Source organism: Spinacia oleracea, chromosome 4 (assembly GCF_020520425.1).
Source record: "Spinacia oleracea cultivar Varoflay chromosome 4, BTI_SOV_V1, whole genome shotgun sequence".
NCBI classification, from domain to species: Eukaryota; Viridiplantae; Streptophyta; class Magnoliopsida; order Caryophyllales; family Amaranthaceae; genus Spinacia; species Spinacia oleracea.
Window position 1 is genome coordinate 17,163,708 of NC_079490.1, and position 18,969 is coordinate 17,182,676.

Sequence of the window (18,969 nt, forward strand, 5' to 3'; positions counted from 1 at the left end):
AGTCACACCATCAACTTGATGGTGTGACGAGCGCGAAACCAATAGCGTACCTCCCCTAAAACTATATTAAAAAAAAAACAAATCTAAACTATAGAAGTAACATACCTAAACTAAAAAAGTACCTCCTCTAAAATTTATATAAAAAAAAAAAGTAACATGTCTAAACTATAGAAGTAACATATCTAAACTAAAAATGTACCTCCCCTAAAACTATTCCGTATAAAAAAAAAAGTAACATGTCTAAACTATAAAAGTAACATACCTAAACTAGAAAAGTACCTCATCTAAAATTATATGTTAAAAAAAAAAGTAACATGTCTAAACTATAGAAGTAACATACATAAACTAAAAAAATACCTCCTCTAAAATTATTATAAAAAAAAAAGTAACATGTCTAAATTATAGATACATACCTAAACTAAGAAGGTATCTTCCCTAAAACTACTCCGTATAAAAAAAGTAACATGTATAAACTGTGGAAGTAACATACCTAAACTAAAAAAAGTACTTCCTCTAAAATTATATAAAAAAAAGTAACATGTCTAAACTATAGAAGTAACATACCTAAACTAAGAAGGTATCTCCCCTAAAACTACCCCGTATAAAAAAAAGTAACATATATAAACTATAGAAGTAACATACCTAAACTAAAAAAAGTACCTCCTTTAAAATTATAAAAAAAAAGTAACATGTCTAAACTATAGAAATAACATACCTAAATTCGCAAGTGTGAACTGGTCTCACCATCAGTTGATGGTGAGGACAGTCTCATATAAGAATTTGGGTTGTTTTTACGATAATGCTTGTTCAGTTTTTAAAAATAATTTTATTAAACTGTTTTAACTAACTTTTGCCTTTGAAAATCGATTATTCTGATCAATTTTCAATATGGAGAGATAAATTTGGTGAAATAATATTCTCTTTAAATGAGGAGTCAAAAAAAATCATAATTAAACACATTACTCCCTCCGTCTAAAAAAAATTGCTTCATATTTATTTTATGATATTCCTTTAAACGTGTCCTGATAAAAAATTTCACTTGTTCTCTCTATCTCTTTTCTCACGGGCCCTTCTACGAACTCATATACACATTTACATGCAATTCTAAATAAAGGAATTTTGACTATAAAGCAATCTTTTGCTTTTTTTTTTAAGAATTTTTTTTGTTAGAATTTAAAATGAAAAAATTGTGATAAAAGAACTTTAAAAAAAAAGTTATTATTATTGTGAATTGAGACCTGCACACATTTTCCAGTGGTTGACTTAATTTTTGCAGCGTAGACCACATGTGCAGGTCATGAGCCTAATAAAAAAATAATATTTTTTTTTCTTTTAGATTTCCCTCCAATTTCCCCCTTTAAGTAACTAATTAACCAAAAAAAAAAACTCCCCTCGTTGCTCTATTATGTATGCGCTTCATTTTGCTTGTCAAAGTTCATCAATTCGTGGACGGTTAATTGTCCCCGTGGTGTCTCGCTTGGAATGGCTACTCAACTTCCTGAGCAACATCAATCAAGTATCTCGCGAAAACAAATGCCGGAGTACGAGCACTGAAACTCGGCTTCTTATCGAGCAAGAGATTAGGTTTTTACTCGAGCAAGCATATAACAATGCCAAAACCACTATTACAACTCATAACATGATAACAAGGAGCTCCATTCCATGGCTAATTCTTTGTTAAAGAATGAGACACTTACGGGAAAGCAAATTAAAGACTTGGTCACTGGTCAGCAGCACCAGCACCTTTCTCGTTTAGTGCAAGATCGGTTTTTTCATAAGGGTTTATTAGTTAGTTTAAGGGGGAAATTGGAGGGAATCTAAAAGAAAAAGTAATTGTATTTTTTATTAGGCAAGTGATCTGCACGCGCCGGTCAAAGTCGGAAAAATTGAGTCAACCACCAGAAAATGGGTGCAGGTCCCAATTCACAATAAAAAATCGATTTTAGGTCTCATCTCACAACTTTTTTTTAAAAAGGTCATTTATCACATTTCTTTTGACTTTAAAAGATACTTTCTAAACAAAACTCCAAATATTTTGCATTTTGGGTCTATGTTTGAATTTCTCAGAAGACCCAATAAGATAAGGCCCAAAATTAGCCAACAACAAATTACATTATTACAATTGTCCTTGGCCGCCAAAGTCTCTGGCGATCTAGCTAGGACTCCAGGAATACTCACCAGTTAGGGGTGAGTACAACAGGGTACCCAGTCGAAATTTCAGGAATCGAAATCGGAACATGTTGCAACAGGTTACTGCAGTTTCCTGAAAATGAGAACCGGAAACAGAACCTGTTGGAACAGGTTCCGATTTAGGGTACCCTGTCATTTTAAATTTTAAATAAAATTATTGTACATTTATTGAAAAAAAAAGCTATTTTATGGTTTGGGCTTTTATTGTTTCAGTGTTTGGGCTTAAATTGTGCTTCTATATTTTTATTTTTTAAAAATTAGCTTGGATTATTGTATTTTGGGAATATGAATATTTTTATATGGTATGATCTCTTATTTTAGGTATTTTATATTAGAATTGGTGTGTACATGACTATAGGGTACCCAACAGGGTACCCGTTCCGAAAAATTGAGATCCGGAACCGAAACATGTTGCAACATGTTCCCAGTTTTATTACCCGGAACCTGCACAACAGGTTCCGGTTCCAGAATCACAGATTCCTAACAGGTTCCGGTTCCAATTTAGGATACTCTAACTTTTTGCTTATCCCTATCACCAGTCACTACCATATGTACATACTTACATACGGTTCCCTCTATTCTTGAAAGATTGGTCCATAGTCAAAATTCACATTTGTTGGAAAAGTAGACTCGTGATGTTGGTAAATTAGGTGTAACTTGCACATAGGTTGGTAAGGGACTCGTGAAGAGATATATATAGAGAGAGAGCAAGTAGATTTTTTTATTTATCATTATATTATGGTACGGAGAAACCTAAAGATATGTTCCGAAAATGACTCCGAGACAATTGGTAAGGGACAAATGGAGTATATATATAGAGCGTACGTAGTACAAGTGAAATTTTTGTTTGGACGGGTTTATCATGAAGCCTTTTTCACATTTTAAACTCTGTTCTCATCACCTTATTCTTATTGACATACGGTTAAAAGTGCCTTTTAGTTGGATGTTAGCCGTTATTGTCAATTCAACCCTAAGATAGACTAGCAAGCAGCAAGAAGTAATTAACGGTTTAGAAATTCTAGGAGAATCAAAAAATCCTATTGGGAGGAATGAACTAATTTTGCATAATTTAAGAAGAAAAACGGGTGATGAACCTACTTTTATATTTCACAGCCCTAAATTAATTGCAGTTAGCTTTGTGTGTGGGTCAAATAAAGACTACTATCTTTTCATCCATGGTTTGTGGACAAGTATTTTGTTTTCCATCAACATGAATATGAAGCAATTCTGTTAAGCAAAATCGAAATGTGAGATGAGATTAATTGTCTCGTATCGAAGAAATGAGTAAAGTTTGATCATATTAAATATAACATTAGAAGACTAATCTACCTAATGTCACATGGTTTTGTGATGAAACTCTTACCATTTGAAACTTCGTAACTTTTGGATTATTCCAAATTGTGTATGAGCAAGAGCACTAACTTTTTCAAAGTTATTTAGAAGCTTTGTATAATTGGATCCTATTATTCATAAAATTTTCAGAATCATTACATCATGGGACTTATTGTTATTCTATCCCTTCCTATTTGTTTACTTTCCAAATAAATGATAAGAGAAATACAAATTATAAATGGTCGGAGAGGGAATTCAATAGGTGATGTACTGTACATAAAATTTCAGTCTTAACCACTAATCAATATCTCATTGTTATTGCTATTCTACGAAGTATTAGGGTTCGAGTTATTCTATTCACCGTAGAACGTGATAACATTCACCGTCGGATTGTAAATATTAACGTTACATCAGATAGAAGTATAACATTCTACATTATTCAAGGGTATCTACATCTATACTTACTAAAATATTAAAAGGTGTTTGTAAGAAAGTTTACCATGCCATCTAGCGTTCTTCTCCTCCAATTCGGCACATGTCATTTCATATATACCATCAACGTATATCCCAAAATTAAATTAGAAATACATGTATAGTTTATACAATATTCGAACCCACTACCACTTAATTCAAATGTAAATGAACAATCCACTTGGCTATGTCATGCTACATGTTATTTTTTGCAAATGAAATATAATAAGTGATGATAAAATCAATAACTTAATTAGAGTATGACTGTATGAGTTAATTATGGTTTTTTTTTTGACAAAAATGTAAAGTTAAAGTTATCCAAGTAATGACTCGGGACATAGCCCGAACCCAAAAACTAGTTAATATTTTAAAACAAAAGTTTTGAATACAATTATGCCACATGTGTCACATTAATTAATTACGGCGTAATTTATTTTATTTATTATTATTTTTTGTAAAATTTATCTTTCATTTTATGTTCCTTTTTATCTATCCTTTCAATTCCTCTTATTATCTTTAATGTCTTTTTTCTCATACAATTAAATTTATTTGTTTCACATTCATATTTTAATAATTTTGATCACATTCCAAATCCATCATTTTGTTCTGTTTTAAAATTTCCTTATCATTTCATATACTATGTATGTAATTTACCAAAATTATAAGTTAAGAAACCGGTACATCACGTACACGGGTTAAAGCTAGTTAAAATCAAAATATGTATGGCCGATTATGTACTCGACTACTCGTGTATTGCAATATGAATAAGTAATGGATGATCAAATTTGTGAATGTAGAACACTAATGAAGAATATTGAGGATAACGTAATTATATATCCTATATGATAGAATATTGTGTGTTTTGTTGTGAGATTAAACCATAATTTTATATCAAGAACGATGGGATCCAACTATAATTTTATATCAAAAAATAAATCAAATAAGATATTCTCAACCAATTTGTACGTTATTCCAAGTGGTGAAATTGGATAGGATTCTGACCATGTCAATCAAATAAGATATTCTCAATATATCCATCTAGGTATTACTATTATTATATATTTTTTATAATTTCCCATGCATTTTTCCTATATATACCTCTTTTCATTTTTCTCTATTTCAAGTATCTTTTTGGTGATAAGAAAAATACATTAGTAACAATGAAGAGTTTCAATGCTATTACTCTTTGTTGCCTCCTTTTCTCATTCTCTCTCCTCTTCAACTTCGTTGCTCCTACCTTATTGTTTCAGGTAATTACTAGTGTTCCACAATACCTACTTCGTATTCCGTAGTACTAGCTATATTGTTATTGTAACTAACAAATGCTAAATTTGTTATTGCATCTATTCGGAGATATATACTTCAGAGAGTTCTCTTACTACAAAACATAAAACAATTTTAAGCAACAATTTTCGGGGAATGAAATACTATTACGTACTTGGTAACAATCTTTACAAGGCCGTTACAGAAAGATATAACGGGAATTTATCTCTTTCATGACTTATTTTTAGTTTCCAAAACACTTACTTTTCCGTGGACACACTATAGTTTAAGGATTAAATTTTACAGTATTTTTTTCTAACATTTTTTCACAATACGTACAATTGTGTGCGTGTCTCTAATAATGTTGTTACCTATGTTAAAAAAGAAAAATAAACAAATTTGTTACTTGTCTGTGTAATTAGGGTTTCAATTGGGAATCATGCAATAAACCAGGAGGCTTGTACAATTCACTCAAAAACTCAATTGATGATTTGGCAAGAGCAGGGACTACACATGTTTGGCTTCCTCCACCATCTCACTCAGTGTCTCCTCAAGGTATACCGTTAGTTATGTTTTTTAACACCAAATTTAGTAATATTTTGCTTTTTTTAATTAACACGCTTATTAATACACATCTTTAACCTAGCTACATGATAATATAATTTCTTGCATAAATCACACGGAAAAAAAAAGCAAAAGAGATTTTGTGAATAACGTAAAGGCAAATTTGTCAAACACTATCTTATAATATCGTGTTTTTGCGAAAACTACCTTATAAAAAAGTTGTTATTAACTACCTTATACATTTTCCCGAATTATGAACGTTAACTCAAAATTACATGTTTGGCTTTACCATATGCATCTAATTACGTGCTACGGAATATTTAATTACCTACTTTCTCTTGATATATCACGTAAGGTACACTTAGTTAAATCAACCCCAAAATCTTGAATCAATAATAATGATCCGCCTACGTACAATTATATAAAAAACAAATGACGTACTATCTAATACTACATCCGTTTCAAAATGATCTTTACACTTTCCGTTTTAGTCCGTTTTATAATGTTCTTTATATTGTGCTTTATTCTATTTAGAACCTTGAAATTTACTATCTTATCTGTTTTACCTCGCAACATTTACAATTTTTCAATCATTTTATCTTACTTTATTCATTTTTTTACACCCACCTACATTTTACATTTTTATCTTTTTTAAAAGGGAGGTAGTAAAGACTAAGCCCACTGAAAAACGTTAGGGGGCGTTTGGTTCGAACGGGGTAAAGGGAATGGAATCGACGAAGAGAAAGAGGGGGGAAGGAAAGAAAATCACTTTCATTTGGTAGGTTGTTTGTGTGGTATTTCTATTTCCTTCACTTCTCCCTCTTCCTCTCCTTCCTCCCCTTCTCCCACCTCCCGGCCGCCGCCGTTCCTGCTTCTCCCTCCTCCCGCCGCCTCTGCCATTCCTCTCCTTTTCTCTCCTTCTCCCTCCTTTCGCCTCCGCCGTTCCTTTTCTTATCTCTCCTTCCTCTTATTCTCCCTCCTCTCGCCGCAGCCGTTTCACTCCTTCGCTCTCCTTCTCCCTCCTCCTGTCGTCGTACCTCTACTATGAGTGCGGGTGGTGGTGGTTGGTTTTGGGGGTCTTTTTTGGGTGGTGGTGGTTTATTTTGGGGCTGTTGCAGGTGGTGGTTGGTTTCGGGGTGGTTGCAGGTGGTGGTGGATGCTAGGGTGGAAGTTGTGGTGTTGGAGTTGGGTGGTGATGTGGTGTATATTGGTCAATGTTGGTCAAGGAAGATGAGTTGAAGAGGATTATGGGGGTAAGGTTGATATCCTTGGTGGGTGGTGGGGGGGGAATCATGATAGAGGGAAATTAGGGAATGAGAGGGGTAAAGGGAATGATTGAAATGGACAAACAAACAACAACAACAACAACAACGAGAATGAGAGGTGTTGATTCCCTTTCCCTTCCCGAAGACCCCCAACCAAACGTCGGCCCCCTCATTGTCTACGCAAAACGTCGAATTGGATTGAGCTCCATATAGCATGTTAAACTAAAAAAAAAACTCAACATGATCAATGTACACTTAACTGATGAAAGTCGATGACTAAACAATTTACTTTGATTTTCAGGATATTTACCAGGAAGGTTATATGACCTTGATGCATCTAAGTACGGAAATGAGGCAGATTTAAAGAGCTTGATAAGAGCCTTCCACCAAAAAGGAATCAAATGTGTAGCTGATATAGTCATAAACCATAGATGTGCAGATAAAAAAGACGGAAGAGGAATATACTGTATTTTCGAAGGTGGAACTGCAGATGATCGTCTAGATTGGGGCCCATGGGCTATTTGTAGAGACGACACTCAATTTTCCGACGGTAGTGGGAATCTAGACACAGGGGATGGTTATGGTGCAGCCCCTGATATTGACCATCTTAACCCACGAGTACAAAATGAGTTAATTGATTGGATGAATTGGCTTAAGTCAGAAATCGGTTTTGATGGTTGGAGGTTTGATTTTGTCAAAGGGTATGCTCCTAACTTTACTAAAATGTATGTGGAAAAGACTATCCCAGATTTTGTAGTTGGAGAGTTATGGGATTCAATAAACTATGACTCGGATGGTAAGCCTGATTATAACCAAGACGGCCCGAGAAATGAACTTGCAGGGTGGGTACAAAATGCAGGTGGTGGTGTTGTTGCTGCTTTTGATTTTACTACCAAAGGTGTCCTTCAAGCTGCTGTGGAAGGGGAATGGTGGAGGATGAAGGATTCTAGTGGTAGGCCTAGTGGGATGATTGGAATTATGCCGAAGAATGCAGTTACTTTTGTTGATAATCATGATACTGGATCAACACAAAACTTATGGCCTTTCCCTGCTGATAAAGTTATGCTAGGATATGCTTATATCTTGACACACCCAGGAATTCCATCCATAGTAAGTACTTTAGTTTTTACTATGTACACTCTTAAAAAAATTTCCCATACATACTCCAATATGTCTATGATAGAGAATAAAACTAATCTTTGAGCTTCAACCATCATTTTAAGTTTTTGGCTGAGTTGGTCCTTCACATGGTATCAGAGCTAGCATGACACAAATGTCACGAGTTCAAATCTCATCAACCCCTCATTTTAAAGTGGAATATTTAGCGTTAGGTATGAGGAGACTCATGATGCAACCACACTTCAAGCCCAAAAGGGCTTTTATGTGAGGGGACGTGATAGAGTATAAAACTAATCTTGGAGTTTCAACCATCAGTTTAAACTTTTGGTTGAGTTGGTCCTTTGACATGGTATCAGAGCAACGTGACGCAAAGTCGCGAGTTCAAATCTCATCCACCCTCCTTTCAAAGTGGAATATTTAGCGGTGGGTATGAGGAGGATTATGCAACAACCACACTTCAAACTCAAAAGGGCTTTCATGTGAGGGAGCGTGATAGAGTATAAAATTTTATACTTGGGGCTTCAACCATCAACTTACGTTTTTGGTTGAGTTGGTCCTTTGACCGCCTATTATACATTCGGGTGTACCATAAGTTATACCCTATCTAATCTTTTTGATGTTTTGATTTGCAGTTCTATGACCATTTTCTTGAATGGGGACTAAAGGAAGAAATAGTTAAACTGAGTTTGATCAGGCAAAGGAACGCGATAAGTGAATCAAGTAGTGTGAATATAATGGCTTCGGATGCAGACTTGTATGTTGCAATGATCGATGGGAAGATAATGGTTAAGATAGGTACAAGATATGATGTTGGAAATCTTATTCCCTCAAACTTTAAAGTTGCTACTAGTGGAAAAGATTATTGTGTTTGGGAGAAGCAAGGTTAGGATCAGATAACATGCATGCATGCATGATGCAGAACAATTTCATGAAAATTGTAACATAGTCTTAATAATAATTAAACCATAATAAAAATAAATGGCATACATACCTCCCAATTATACAATTAAATTGTCTTGGTTGAATAACTTAATGATTTTCTAAGGAGTTTAAATTTATTTGACATCTAATCGTAAGGATGATTTTACAATGGCTACATTAATTTTGTAGCACTATAATTGTTTAATCTTGACCATTCATATAGATATGTCAAATCTACACCATTTATTTTCTGTTGACTTGATATTTAATTAAAATGATTTTTTTTTTGTAAAAGAATTCATTAATAAAAATATAGGTTAAAATGAAAAATAATTTATTTTCTTTTCCTTTCCTCTCTCCATCTACGAGATACGAGATAAACATTCATCTATGTCATTTTTTTTACAAGTATTAATTTGTGCGTACGATTATATATATATAAATAATCGTACGCACAATATATATATATATATATATATATATATATATATATATATATATATATATATATATATATATATATATATATATATATATATATATATATATATATATATATATATATATATATATATATATATATATATATATATATATATCATGTTTAACAAAATTGCATAAAATAAAAACACATTAGACAGAAGAACAATAAAAATATAAAACTCAAAAAATAATTTCAGCTCTTGTGCAAAAGTAATTAGGGGATACTCTGTAGGTTTTAGAGCAGGAAAACAAATATTTATCCGAATGGTTTAATCACAAAGCTGATGATTGTTGGTGGTTTTTATGTCTGGCGATTGTGCTTCGATGATCGAAGAACGGACTGTGCAGCAGGTTTTTTCATAATTATAAAACTTTTTTTTAAAAAAAAATTCTTTTACATTTTCTTGAAATATTATGGTCAAATAAATAAATGGATAAGATTAAATTTGAGTTAGACGGTTGAGATTTAATACAATTATGGTAGCTACCATTTTATTGTAACCATTGAAAAGTCTTCCCGTATGTAATCATAATCCACATAGTTACTTATTATAATAAACGTGACAATTTTGTATGGACTTCTATAAATTTCATGTACGAAGTATATATACATATATATATATATATATATATATATATATACTTCGTATATATTTGTGCGCCCTATTGATCACATGGAATGGAGTTTTGATAATGCCCTATGCATTAGCAGCGGGAGGTTGGTGGAGCTTAGCATTACTTTTAACCATATCCGCATCAGCTATCTACACTGGCTTGGTGGTGAAGCGATGCATGGAGGCAGATCCAATGATCAAAACTTACAGACATATAGGAGAGTTTGCTTTCGGCAAAATCGGTAAAATAATCGTAACCATCATTCTATACGCAGACCTTTATATAATCACTACAGGGTTCTTGATCATAGAAGGTGATAATCTACACAACTTATTCCCAAATTTCTCCCTTGAACCACTAGGATTCTCCATTGACGGACAATCAACCTTCAAAATTATCGTGGCTTTAATTCTTTTACCTGTTACTTTGTTGGATAACATAAGCATTTTGGCATACATGTCTGCTATGGGTATTTTCGCTTCTATTTTAATTCTTGCATCTGTTGCATGGGTCGGAATATTTGACGGTATCGGGTTCCATAAAGGTCAAGATTTTTCGGTTTCAACTGGAAAGGAACGAAAATGATAAAGGTCGCAACATGCGACCTTTAAGCCGTGTCACAATGATGACATGGCATGCTTATGTGCCATGATTTAAATTGGAATCTAAAATATTTAACTTATATATCCTATTATACATGTTTAAAATAAAGGTAGGAAATCTTAATATTCTAATTTGTTTCTTTCTTTATATCGATTACCTTATTTACATGCTTTCACAGTAAAAATTTTGCATTGATAGTAAAAATATTATGACGACTCATAGCTTATGTGGCGTCTATATGAACTAATTAAACTCCGACACGTGAGATTGCGACAACTAAATGTTGTCGCAACTTGCGACCTTTATCATTACCCGGAAAGGAATCCCAACTGCTGTCAGCTTATATATGTTATGTTTTGGTTCGCACACTATTTTTCCTACACTATACACTTGCATGCAGAACAAACAACACTTTTCCAAGGTAATATCATCTGCTTCATATTCTCCACCTTCGTTTATGTTGCCATGGCAGTTTTCGGGTACTTGATGTTCGGGTCATGTGTCGAATCACAAATAACTTTAAACCTTCCAACAGACAAAATAAGCTCAAAAATCGCAATCTATACCACATTGATCGGTCCATATGCACTGTTATTGAAACCAATTGTTACTTCGACAGAACGTTGGTTTTCGAGTGAATATCAAGAGAGGAGGTGGTTTAAGGTTGAAATTAGAGTGGCCTTGCTCGTTTCTCAAGTCATCGTAGCATTGACTCTTCCATATTTCGGTTATCTCATGTCGTTGACCGGAGCATTGGTATGTGCTACGGCGTCGGATCCACTAGATATTTCAATTGTTGGTTTGGGAACTACAGGGTTAGGATTCTCAATTTCAACTACCTCATCATCATCTTCCTCAATATCATTAGCTTGCTCATCATGTATCATCCCATCTTCACCATCACTTTCTTCTCCTCCATAGCCCAAACCTAGACCCGCAGAGTATCTTCCATCCTCAAAACTATTTTCAGCAACCTCTAGGATAGTAGTGAGAACCTCAGTATCGTACTTCCATCTACCATCTCCAGTCCCATATTTGTACCAATTAGGGGTACCATCATTATAGTGCATGTCACTGAACTTGTTCGTAAGGTCTATGTAAGGGTTCTTATGGGGCAAACAATGAATAACCATACTAGCCATCATATCCCTATACCTAAGATGTGGCATATTCTTGGTTGAAACAAAGTAGTTGCATGCAAACTCAATCTTCTGAACATATATACATATGAGGAGTCTCGTTATCCAGTTTCTCTAGGCATCCTAGACTTGAGAACTTAGAAGGTAGCATCTTAGATCCTGAAAAATTCACAACTAAAAAGTCTTACTAACGTGTTCCCAAAGAAATTCCAACCCAAAAGGATACAATAAATAGTTCGTGGAGCCAGACAATTTCAATGCACAAGTATATGCTCAACATGAAATATGATGCAAATAATCACATAAAGCAAGATAAAACATGGTCAAAACATATACATGGAAATTAATAAATCACATTATCACATAAAATTCATACTTAAACTAATATGCCCTTTTTAATCTACCCATTCCTCACTTGGAAGTAATAATAATTTTCGAAATTAATTAAGAAATAACTCCTAACTAGTTGAAATTATTATAATTAAAATCGAAAATTAATAAGAATTATCAATTACATTAAAGTAAATAAATTCGGATATTTAATTATATAAAAAAATAAAATCCGAAAAGAGAAAAACAAAATCGAATAAAATAAAAATATATTCGGATATTTAATTATAAAAGGAAATCCGAAAAAATAAAATTCGAATAATGAAAATATAATTCGAATTTAAGTCAAAAATTTCGAATAAAAAAAATCGGAAAAATTAATTAAATTAAATAATAATCCCAACTTTTCAACTTATTTCAAACGACTCAAAATAATTGGTATTTGACTCTTAAAATATTGAGTACTCAAAATAATACGTTTTGACTTTAGGAAAATAATATTTAAAAATCCTAAAGTTCCCCAAATACCACTTTGTAGTATAGATTATTACAAAGCAGCTTTAGTCTCCGATTACCACTTTGTAGTATTACTTACTACAAAGAAGGAATGAAACTAAGCTCTAGTATACCACTTTGTAACACCCTAATAATTCCTTGCTTTTATAAAACTATTTTCCAACTTAAAATAAAGGAATTACTAAAGTATTACCGCCATCGTGATAACGGTTAAGGCTAGTACCAGAATCACGCAGCGGAATTTAATGATAACTAACTTTCAAACCAACATAAATAATAATTGAGGCCTCCTACAAATTGGAACCATAACGGCCCAAAACCAAAGTGTTGAAAATTCAAAAACTCAAAACATGATTAAAGTATAATTCAAACCACGAAGGCAATACGAACTTAAAATATTAAAATAGTTTCCAAAGCACAAAAGAATGCAACTCTCAACCATCCCAAGCTACATGATTTCGACCGTACTTTGTTCTACCAACCTGCTAAAATAAATCTACTCCCCAACAATGCAAGTGCAATGATGGATCATCATAGGGTCATTAAGGCAAAAGCCATGACCAAAAGACACAAAGCACGTAGTCAGCAAAAGTTGAGTACTTACAAGACTAGAGTGAAAGAAAATTATAAACATGCATCACTTGCTAAAGTACTAATCCACATGCAAAAGCCATTTAATAAATACAACAAATCATGAATACAAGACTCGACTCTTGACTCGACTCTTGACTCACAATTTAATTAGAATAAGCTTCGAACGGGCCAAAAGAAGTTTCCATAAAAGGAAGGGTGTTGGGAGCCCACCAAACACCATAATAAATAATATAATGAATATCGGACCATACCGAATGTTGGACCATACCGACGAAATTCCAGCGCATAAATAAAATGAAACAACGTCTTGTATCATTAGTAGGAGATCGAGTTTTCCGGCAAGTCTCCCCCCATTGTTCATACTCGAGGTATATACGTTAAAGAGTTTTGAAGCTTGTTCTGGTTGCACTTTACATTTATTAATATTCTATTAATAGCGAACTCGAGACTCAAACAAACATACATACATTTAATAAACGACAACCAAAATAATCTCATTTTAATCCTTTAGGACTTGTGATCAATAAATCAAGACGTAGTGAATTTACTACCAAGTTCCTTCTCACAAAAGGTGAGATTCCACATCATGCCTGTTAACATGAGGGTTGTGCCCTAGCACGACAATTCCTAATTCATTTCATATAAAATATTCCCAACTGAACCCTACATGTGCGGTGGCTTACGTTAGCGAACCATTCACACGTGGTAAAATAAATAGTGCAACGAGGCACGAATAATTGGCTCAAAGGTATGTTAGACATCCCGTACCATAGCATAACAATAAATAATCCATCCCTTGCATGTGAAACAAACCATACATGCATAAATATGAACAACATGATTGACAATGAAATCCATACTCACAATAGTCCCAACATGCTTGTTCAATCAACAAAACGATAATTCCAATAATAATAATTCACATGCTTGTCCACCAAATCAAATATGAATTACCAAGTTCACGTAATATGATTCACATCAATAAATGATCACGTAATGTCCCTTGACAAATAATGTGGTCGCCCTAGACTTGTACGTACCTTGAATATCTAAGCGTATGGGCCACTTTGCAAACACGATCACTCACTTAGAAATCACCTCCTATCATCAAAATAATGAAACCTTAATTATTTCCATGTTCATTAAATTTCCAGCAACTTTTATGAATATAAAACCTTGACGTTTACTAGAAATTAATCGTTTTTTAATCAATTAATCATCTCAATTTGAAAAACTACACCTTAGTATGAAAACATACTTTTTCCACACTTAAAATCAATAAAAATAACACTTTAAACCTTTTTATAAATCTGAAAAAATAATTTATTATCATAATTAAATCAATCACCTAATTATGGTAATCAATTGACCCTTTAGGTCTAGGTTAAAACCCTAACTTTAACTCTCCAATAAAATCAATTTAACACCATAAAAATCAAGTTTTTATTAAATAAATGAATCTGAAGTTTCATACTTTAATAATTAAAATACGCCTCAAGAATCAAAACATGTAAAACATCACAATACGGTGTTCATAACCGTTTCCCAGCATTTTAATTATTCAAAACAATAATAAAAATGTAATTTGAAATACGGAATTGAAATAGAATAGGTAAGGAAGAAGAGAATTATACCAATCCGGTCTATAGCACGGAACAATCACGAATTGAATGTGATTGGGCGAAAAATTGAACGAACGAACAAACACACACACACACACACACACACACACACACACACACACACACACACACACACACACACACACACACACACGATTCGTGTGTGCGGGCGCGCGAACGAGGAGCAAGGGAAGCAGCAGGGCGCGCAACACCAGCGCGACACGAGGGGACGAGCGCGCGGCTGAGCGAGCGAGAGAGAGACGAGGGGTGTGCGTGCGTGGCTGGGCGAGAGGGATAGAAGCAGCGCACCACAGCAACAACAACAGCGCGCAACAACAGTGGGTGATGCGTTGCGCGAGGGCGAGAGGGGAGAGAGAGGGTGTGGGGCAGCGACGGTGTGCGAGAGGCACGGGCACGGCAGCACAAGCAAGGCACGACGAGCAGTGTGCTCGGTCGTGTGCGGGTGAGGGGAGTCGGGCATAAGGGAGAGGAGAGAGAGAGGAGTGTTGGGCAAGTAAATGAGGAAGGGTTTAATGAAAAATAAGGGGGATCATTTAATGAAGGGAGTCCTATCTATAAGCTCCCAAATCCCTAATGGGCTAGGCTTAGGAATTTGATATTGGGCTTAGCAGTTAAATGATTGGGCTAGCTTTAAAGTTTAGAATTAAATTCTTTTGATTGGGCTCGTTTAATAAAACGAGTTGGACTTTTATTTAAAAACTCAAACCTTTAAAATTACTTGCGACTCCATTAAATTTCACGACTCGAAAATTAAATTCGTTTCATAATTAATTAAAATAATAAATATTCTAATTAATTAAAATACATTTAAATAATATTTAAAAGCGAAATAAATTCTAAAAATCATAAAATGCTTTATAAATATAATAAAATCTATTTATAATTATTATAAAAATACGAGGTATTACATCCAATTTGTAGGAGGCCTCAATTATTATATATGTTGGTTTGAAAGTTAGTTATCATTAAATTCCGCTGCGTAATTCTGGTACTAGCATTAACTGTTATCACGGTGGCGGTAATACTTTAGTAATTCCTTTATTTTAAGTTGGAAAATAGTTTTATAAAAGCAAGGAATTATTAGGGTGTTACACCAATGATCTGCGATATCGAGGAACTTTTGAATAAAATAGAACCGGTGATCAATTTGGTCCCAGAAAAAGCCATAGGCGACCCATGACCCCAACTCCTGATTGTCCGTCACTGCAGACATGATTTACTTTTTAATACCTAGTTACGACTCGTCAATCAGATAAGTAATATGATCAACAAGTAATCACAACTTATTTTATCTTTTAATTAAATAAGTGATCACAAAGTTTCGATCAAGAATTAATTCCAACTATTTCAACCTTTCCTTTAACAATGGTTAACCACCTTTATATAGGTGTAAAGTATCAACTTATTAAACAAGGTCCTCGGCCCTCATAAAGTAGTGAAATGCTAAAAGGGAACAACGATCAATTGATCTAAACCAATATATATAAAATAATATAAAGTTCCCAACTTACATGCTTGCACCAATCATCCATGCTAACATGTTATAATTCTTATAATAGAGTTCTATGCTCAACGCATTCATTCAACGACATTGAACATGGAATTTCAACATAAACCAGTTCATAGACATGTTCAACATGGTTTCCATAATAGCACACATCCACAAGCACACGGGTATGTACGTACCTTGTGTAGACAAATTGATAGGCCACTTTAACGATTTCAAAAGTCGTCTACAGAGAATTCTCCGCCTAAAACAACCAATAAAGATTCCCAATCAACTTCTAATAATTCAAAGCCATAATCAAGCATTCTAAATACATCCTAAACATATTTAGAACCTTCCCCAATGTCGAAACTTAGATACTTAATCTCCTAGCATAACAATAAGTTAGAAAGTGACGTATTTTGGGAATTATTGGATCTTTAAACAATATCGAAGGAAATCGCTCAGCTACTAGCTTGATATTAATGTAGTCATATTTATCAATCAAAATTATTTAATATTATTTAATTGGCCAATTTTTTCAATTTAAGCTAATTTGCTTGGCCAAACTAATTTATCATTTGAATTCCAATGATCAAAGAGAAACTTTTTTGTGAGACCGCCTCACAGGAAAGACCGCCTCACAGGAAAGACCGCCTTGTTGGCAGTCTTGCTGGCAGCCTAGTTGGCAGCCATGTTGGCGCATGTGCTGACGTCATGCTGATGTCAGCATTTTTATTTTATTTTTGAATATTTTTTTTTTGAGTTTTTTTTTTTGGAAAAAAAAAATTTAGATTTTTTTCAGGCTTAACTAATTGGACTTCAGGCTTAACTAATTGGACTTCAGGCTTAACTAATTGGAGTTCAAACTTAACTAATTGGATTTCAGGCTTAACTAATTGAATTTCAGGCTTAAACTTTTTCTTTTTTTTTCCGATTCGAATTTTATTTTTTCTAATTTTTTTTCGAAATTAAAATTTTCAATTTTTTTGGGTACTAACTAAACTAGTGTAAAACATAACTAAAAGTAATAAAATCATAACTAATTGAATAACAAAATAGTTAAACTTATGAGTCAAATAGTTATTAATTTAAAACAAATATATTATTAACTAAAACTCATAAAAGCTTAACTAATTAGTTGCAATGCTTAACTAATTGATTTCATTGCTTAACTAATTGGTTTCAGTACTTAACTAATTGGTTCATTGCTTAACTAATTGGTTTCGTTGTATAACTAATTAGTTTCGTTGCTTAACTAATTGAATCTCAAACTTAACTAATTAGTTCAAGTGGTTAACTTAATTAAATCCAGTGCTTCACTAATTGCTTCCAGTGCTTCACTAATTGCTTCCAATACTTCACTAATTGGTTTTCGTGCTTCACTAATTGATTGCATGGTTTAACTAATATGTTACATTGCTTAACTAATTTATTACATTGTTTAACTAATTGATTCTGAAGCTTAACTTAATAGTTTAATTTTTTAACTAATTGATTCAATTGCTTAACTAATTGGTTTCAATGCTTAAAATTTTATATCTTAACTAAAACTCTAAAATTCGTTATCTAAAACTCAAAAATACATAACTAAAACTCAAAAAATCTTAACTAAAACCAAGAAAATCGTAACTTAAACTCGTGAAACTCAAAAAATCGAAACTAAAGCCCTGAATTGAAACTAAAAAATACGTAACTAAAACTCAAAAAACTTTCACTAAAACCAAGAAAATCGTAACTAAAAATTATAAATTCATAACTAAAACATAGAAAATCATAAATTTTAAATTAAACTCGAAAATTCGTAACTAAAATGAGAAAATATTAACTAAATTTCAGAAAATCTTAACTAAAACTCAGAAATTTAATCTTAACTAAACAAGATTATTCTTAACTAAAATGAAATAATTCTTAACTAAAATGAAATTATTGTAACTAAAACAACAATATTCGTCACTAATGTTGTGGGATCTTTTACAGTGATGACGTCTCAATCTTTTACGGTTAAATATTAACGACGAACATCATCGTTAAAACCAATAACGACGGAACCTGTTACAACGAATATTTTTTCCGTCGTTAAAAGTTTTAACGACAAAATTTGGGGCCTTCAACGACGAAATTGTCCGTCGTTAAATGTCATTTCTCTAGTAGTGGTACTTGCGGGCAGGAGGTGGACGATCGTCGGGGGGACGGTTCTATTCCCAGACTTGGTCCTTCCGCAAGGAGGATCTCGCCAAGAGCCGTATTGAACTTAAAGGGACCTCTAGAGGACGTCCTCCTTCGCCGCCTTTTTTCTTCGGAGCCACGGCCATTCTTCCTTCGGCCGACGCTCTCATGCTGTCTTATAGGAGCCTCTAGAGAGTAACGGTCAGTATTTTTCTTCTGCAAGATTCCTCTCGTCCTTCTTCCTGGACGAACCTCCTTGACATGCC

General features: G+C 33.5%; 1 protein-coding gene and 1 pseudogene across 1 annotated transcript; both read left to right on the forward strand.

The window, feature by feature from the left end:
• Nucleotides 1–5,140: 5,140 nt before the first annotated feature.
• LOC110775122 (alpha-amylase-like) lies at nucleotides 5,141–9,232 on the forward strand. Its single transcript, XM_021979729.2, has 4 exons — nucleotides 5,141–5,243; nucleotides 5,679–5,811; nucleotides 7,387–8,195; nucleotides 8,837–9,232. The coding sequence occupies exons 1-4, from the start codon at nucleotides 5,154–5,156 to the stop codon at nucleotides 9,089–9,091; spliced, it is 1,287 nt and encodes a 428-aa protein (XP_021835421.2). The 5' UTR covers nucleotides 5,141–5,153; the 3' UTR covers nucleotides 9,092–9,232.
• An 806-nt stretch (nucleotides 9,233–10,038) lies between these two features.
• LOC110775117 (amino acid transporter AVT1I-like) lies at nucleotides 10,039–11,811 on the forward strand (annotated as a pseudogene).
• The last annotated feature ends 7,158 nt before the right edge of the window (nucleotides 11,812–18,969 follow it).